The sequence below is a fragment of the Artemia sp. Qi Xiang Cuo genome, chromosome 5, assembly GCF_049724085.1.
Source record: "Artemia sp. Qi Xiang Cuo chromosome 5, ASM4972408v1, whole genome shotgun sequence".
In the NCBI taxonomy this organism is placed as follows: Eukaryota; Metazoa; Arthropoda; class Branchiopoda; order Anostraca; family Artemiidae; genus Artemia; species Artemia sp. Qi Xiang Cuo.
In genome coordinates, this window is record NC_142798.1 from 49,790,925 (window position 1) to 49,796,924 (window position 6,000).

The 6,000-nt window shown below is 34.4% G+C and overlaps 1 protein-coding gene across 2 annotated transcripts in view; it reads left to right on the forward strand.

Moving 5' to 3' along the window:
- LOC148952225 (uncharacterized) overlaps window positions 1-5,560 on the forward strand; it is a 60,179-nt gene extending 54,619 nt beyond the window's left edge. The window contains exons 4-5 of one of the 2 annotated variants that reach the window (XM_089088881.1): window positions 579-754; window positions 5,392-5,560. In XM_089088881.1, the coding sequence (XP_088945007.1) occupies window positions 579-754; window positions 5,392-5,413 (198 nt within the window). In that variant the 3' untranslated portion in view covers window positions 5,414-5,560. Of the gene's footprint in view, window positions 1-578; window positions 755-3,992; window positions 4,343-5,391 lie in introns of those variants that run through there. The other variant, XM_089088880.1, reaches the window with a different exon arrangement.
- Window positions 5,561-6,000: the final 440 nt, after the last annotated feature.

Sequence of the window (6,000 nt, forward strand, 5' to 3'; positions counted from 1 at the left end):
GATGATATGGCCTAGCGCTTCAGCCATTTCATAAAGTACAAGGTTCACGTAATCCCCAAGGTTTTCTCCGAGGACATACGGGGGCAGAGGAGCAAGCCTGCAAATATCTTTTTGGGGGTATAGTAGTAAAAGTGTGTTTTGGGTAGAAAAGTATCCTAATTACTGTCGATATCGCAATATTTTGCGCTTCATTTCGGCTTTTCATATATCGGGGAGTTAAGAGGGAGGTGATAGTCTCCTTTCTGCTTTCCCTGGCGGAAAAGAGGTTAGATACCCCTTCTTACAAAAAAAAAAGAATTGCCCTGGGCTGTTAGGGAAGTTAAAAATTGAATAGTTTCTGACAAAAGAGATCAAATAAATTAAACTGCATGTCAACGTTAAATACATGTATGAACGTCAACAGTGAATGATTCGTATTTTCCTTTCACTTGTGTTTGCCATTTTTAGCTTTGTCAGATACGTCTTCAGTGGTATTTTATTGAAGTTAGTAGAGGTTTTTCTCTTAAGAAGGAGTCTTTCGAATTACCTGCTATTGGTGAATGAAATTGCCAGTTTTTTCTTCTCCTTTTTATGTTTAGGATCGTCTTGGTATGAATGCAGCACATCAGAGAAGCTTGAACGTTGATGGAACGACGGGTGGTCATATGTATCAAAGGCTTTCCGATCATCATAGGATGTTGAGCTTTAACCCAAATCACGCCCCCACTACAGTTCCAGCCGAAATGTTTAATACAGACTCTTCTCATAATGAAAGGTACAAAGTTTTGTAAATTTGCACTCCTGCATCTCGTGACAAGAATTCACTTTTTTTTTGGGGGGGGGGGGGGCTATCCTTTATAATGCTATGCATGACTGTGTCCCATTCTCCCACACATTTAAAATAGTTTCAAGTGTCGGAGTGTTACTCTTTAAACTGTATTTTATAGATACGTAGAAGTGCTGAAGCTAATTAAAATAATATCATAGTCAAATTTTGGAATTTATAGAATTACCTTGTATTTATGTTTCTTCCCTAGTTTTATGATGGACTACTACTACTACTACTAACAACTCACTGCAGTACCAAGCTGGCTGAGGCCAACACATCTGAGCACGTTCCTCCTCCATCCCAATCTATTCAAAACTGCCCTATTCATCCCATACCTACATGCTGAAATTCCTTTAAACTCTTCCTGACGACCTCTTCCTACCCCATTCGGAGACCTCCTGATGGACAAAAAGGAACATCTTTGGTAATATGTATCTTTCATCCGCAAAATGCGTCCTAGATATCTCAATCTTTCTTTCATTATAGCCTTAGAAAGTGGGATAGAACCATATTATTCGTACAGCCTACTGTTAGAAATAGGGTCAGTCAAACTGGTACCCAAAACTATCCTTATGCAATTCCTCTGGAAGACACCTAACCAATCCTCCTCCGTCTTCCAAAGCGCCCACGTTTCAGAATGATACTTGACTACTGCCATCCCCTTAGCTATCAATATTCTTATCTTGGCTCACAGGCTTATTTCCCTATTCTTCCAAACATTTTTCAGCTATGAAAAAACACTCTGGGCCTTGGCTGGTCTACTCTGGTCTGGTCTTATCTTTACTGCGTCGACTATGTTTACTAATAATGCTACCAAGGTAAGTGATTCTATTAACTTGATCAATTTTCTCGTTGCCCAACATCTAACATCATCTCTTTACCTTCATTTGTTTCTAGTCCAAGCGACTTATTCTTCTTAAAATTAATTTTCAAATCTATTCTTGCGAACTGAACTCTCAAAACCCTCAAAAATTCATTCATTTTGCCAACATTTTTATCTAGGACCCTCAAGTTATCTGTATAATACTATTTTTAACTTATTGTCGCAAAATAATCTTCTCTCACTACTGTCATCCCCTTAGCTATCAATATTCTTATCTTATTCATGTGATTAATTTTCCTTACTTTTGCCTGCTGCCAATAGTTTTTTTTTTCATTTAATTGTTTTTTTTTGTTGTTTTTTTTTTAGATGTTGTGATTCACTGTAGTTTGATAAAGCTTATTTAGTGAACTATAAAGCTTATTTAGTGAACTCTCCTTTTTTTTTTATTTTTTTTTTTTTTTTTATATTTTAAATTTTTTATTTTTTCCTTTTTTTTTTTATTAAGCAAATGCTTTACATGTTAAAAGTTCAAATGCTTATGTTTATATGTTTAAATATTAATGTTATGTTTATATTGTTTAAATCTTAAGCGTTTAAATGTTTAATGTTTATTTGATCTTTTCATAATCCTCCTCCTACAGGCCATGGAGCCTTTGTGGGGATTTGTAGATTGTTATGTAATTATTTTACTGGTATATGGAAAATAAATCTATCTATCTATCTCACTTCCGAAGTGTCATAAAAAGAAGTGTCATTCCTTAGCTTTATCATTGTTTAACATATTCTCAAAATGTTCTATTCATCCCTCCATAATATTTCCCTTAAGAGTAATTTAGGCCCCGTTTGTATTTTCCAGATGGGGAAGATGGGATAGACTCTTCTGCCAAGTGCATATTGCTGATTTGCTTTCAAAGCTAACAAGAGTTTGTTTCCGCAATCCAATTGTTCTTATTATTAATTAAATCAGAATTAAAGTATAAGCTGTATGTTTGGGTCAAAGTAATACAACATTAGCTGGTACTGGTGCATTATGCGGGTACACTGCTATAGACTGTATCAAGGAAACCAGTCACGAAACCCGTCAAACGGACTATTTGCAAGAGACCGCTATAGATAGATGATTGCAAAGTCGTGGTTTCTCAATGAGTTACAATATTGAAATGATTGTTTTTTGGGGGTTTGGGGGGGGGGTTACCTAGGTTAGGTTAGGCGACATATATAATATATGATATGCTTTATCCCCCCCCCCCCCAATGTGCAAATATATAGCCCAAATTTATTTCTAAACTATTATATATTCATCCTGTTTTATTTTATTTCATTAGCATTAACCAAACTTGACTTCTTCGCGGTGCCTGCATAATTCACCAGTACCCATTAGCCTATATATAGTATGCACTTTAAAAATTACAACATTGATTGGGTGTTAGGAGATGAAGAATAAAGTTGGCTTCCAACAGAAACGGCACCTTTGGAATTATCTTTGAGGATTGTTGTCTTTTTTTATGTTCATTCTCTATCTAATTTTATATCTTTTTAATTGAATTCTAATGTATTTTTGTCAATGCTTCTTGTTAGTGGTGACCGTAAAATTTCGTCCACCTTACGAACTGGTATTTGTGAAAAGATATAGTTCAATGGACATTCAATTTTTAGCCTACTCAGAAAGTTTGAATAATTTTCTTGTTTTCCTCAAAATTTTAGAGCATACAAACAACATGAATGAAATTGCAAAAATGCTTCATCAAATGAAACAAATCAATGACTTACAATGGGCTTATAAGCATAACTGAATAATTGGCTGCTAAAAAAAAGTATATATCAAACCTTATTTAAATTCTGGAAAAAATGGAAAAGGTAATGCATTGAGGGAATATTTTCAAACCTACGATAAAAACTATCTATATTAATCATAACTAATTCCAACGGCTCTTTAGTTCTAAACCTTGGAACTAATTTGCTAAAAAAAAAAAAAAAAAATGAAAAACCAAGATTACTTTTTGTAGAATTTATTTAATTCTGTTTGGCGCGTTTTTGAAAGAAGATAGTAAGGAATCTAATACTCCAGTGATACTTGACAAAACTGAGTGGACTATTTTTTTTATTGATACTATTACTCTCTTTCTTGAACTATCGTTAGGAAGGTTTTTTGTTACACAAATATTCCCTCTTTTTAAAGTATATTCGTAAACCTCTGATATTCTCCTGTTTTTGAAGATTCTGAATTTCACCATTAGTTGTCATTTTATTCCTGTTATAATGCATAAGCTAATCTGAAAAGTGATTATTTTGAAAATGCTTTCTACTCTTTATGATAGGATTTTAAATTCTACCTGATATTTTCATCTTTTCGTATTTCAGTGAGTTCAGCATTTTAGATGACATATGAGACAAAAACGCAGAGAAGCTCGTATTATGAAAGTCAGTAGAATATTTCTAAGGACTACAAAGTTATGAGGCTGGCGGATAAGAAATGCAAATTTATTATAGTTGTGGCTTGTTGCCTCCTTTTTAAAGCGTTGGTTTATCAGCACGTCAATTGTTTTTATAAAATAAAAAATATTTATAAAAATTTTAGGATATTACTGTAGTTACATGACATTCACTAACATCAAAATTAAATATTGTGATAGTAACATGTTTAACAGAAGGTGTGCTGGCGTTGTTATTACCATATCATGCGTTTCATATTTTAATAAATAAGGTTTGTATATATAGTCACTTGTTCTACCCAATGATTACTAGCTAAATTAGTACTAAGGCTTATGGTTAAGTCTAAAAAACTACCAACAGAAAAAACGGGCAAATAAGATCCATTGCTGGCTCTTATTGTTTTGCATAATATTGGCAATGGGCCGTGAAAACCCCGTATCTCATGTAGGAAACTGTTCAGGCTAGTAGAAAAAGTTCTTGAAACCGAGTGTTAACATACTTGGGTTATCAGGGGCTAAAAATTTTAGATCCATGAAGGTCATTTCGATAGTTTCTGATCTAATACATTTATCGTAAAGCCCGCTGTTCAGAACAGTGTTAAAGGGATTTTTGGAAGAATTACTGGATTTTCTTGAAATTTTTGGAGTTTAATGTCCCAGGGTTACAGGGAGTGGGAGGGGGGGGGGGGGCGTCGGTGTCAGGAGATCTTTGTGGTAGCTCATTTTTCTTTTTGTATAGAAAGGAATGTAACTGCTTAAGGGTAAGGAGGTAGAGAAATTATCTTCGAAAAAAGTTGTCGTTTTTCAATTACCCTTTTTTGGTGGAGGTGGAGGGGGATTGAGTTTAACTCTGTTATTTATTTTAATTTCTGTTTGTTTTGGGTTTCATTTATTTACTGATACTGATTTGGACGAGTATTCGTTATTTTGCGGTAACTTCCATACACACCTACAGAATCGGAAACCAGTCAAATGTTTTGAATCTAAAATTTCACTGTTTGAAGACTTGTGTCCATTTGCTTTGGCGCTAAATTCTCTGTCCAAGATTTTGGGGTATCTTGGTCTGAGTATTTTGACAAGAGTATATTTTTATTCGTTTTTTTTTTTTTTTTTGTTTACTTATAAAGAACGAAACATAGTTCCGCTCCAATTTTACAAGCAACATGACGTCATCTGTCAATAGCCAGCCAGTTGACTTATCAATGAAATGGGCGAAGCAACATTTAATCTGTGCTCCGTATTTTTTTTTTCTTCTTTTTTTCTTTACTTGAATGCAGTCTTATATTTTTAATGTCAGCGTCTATTCTCGATCATTATTTATTTTCCAGGAACTTGGAAATAGGATATTGAATCATAAGATTATCGAACTTAGGTCGAAGATTAGATAACTGCTTGGAAAAAAGGTAAGGAAAAATGGCTTCAGTGACAATGTCATCATGTGTGGACTTTAGTCTTCTTTGTAGATTTTTAAAATCAATGTTTGAAAAACTTAGGGATATTACTTGCAAATACCTTTGTCGCCTCTTTTGAATAAAGTTTTTGAAAGAGCAATGCTTTGCCATCTTATTGATTTTTAAAGTTTTATTTGAGATTTCTAACGGCGTTTTCGTGCCAGGCATTCAACAGAAAATGTCTTTTAACCTTTCTGAATTTTCTGCGTTAAGCACTAGACTAGATTGACTCTTGCTGCTTCATTTCTGAATCATAGGTAGCGCAATAGCGCTGCCTAAGTAAAGAACGATGTTGGCACAATGTGTTATTCATATATTTGTTTTTTTTAGACCAGGGCACTTCGCAACGAAGGAGTTGTCATAGGAACTTCGAAAAGAGCTCATTTGATTGGCAATTGGAAGGGCTTGTGCCCTTTTTAATAGTCGAAAGAGATTGGAAGGCAACTAAACCACCCCTTTGGCGCCCACCATTTCCCCAAACACATC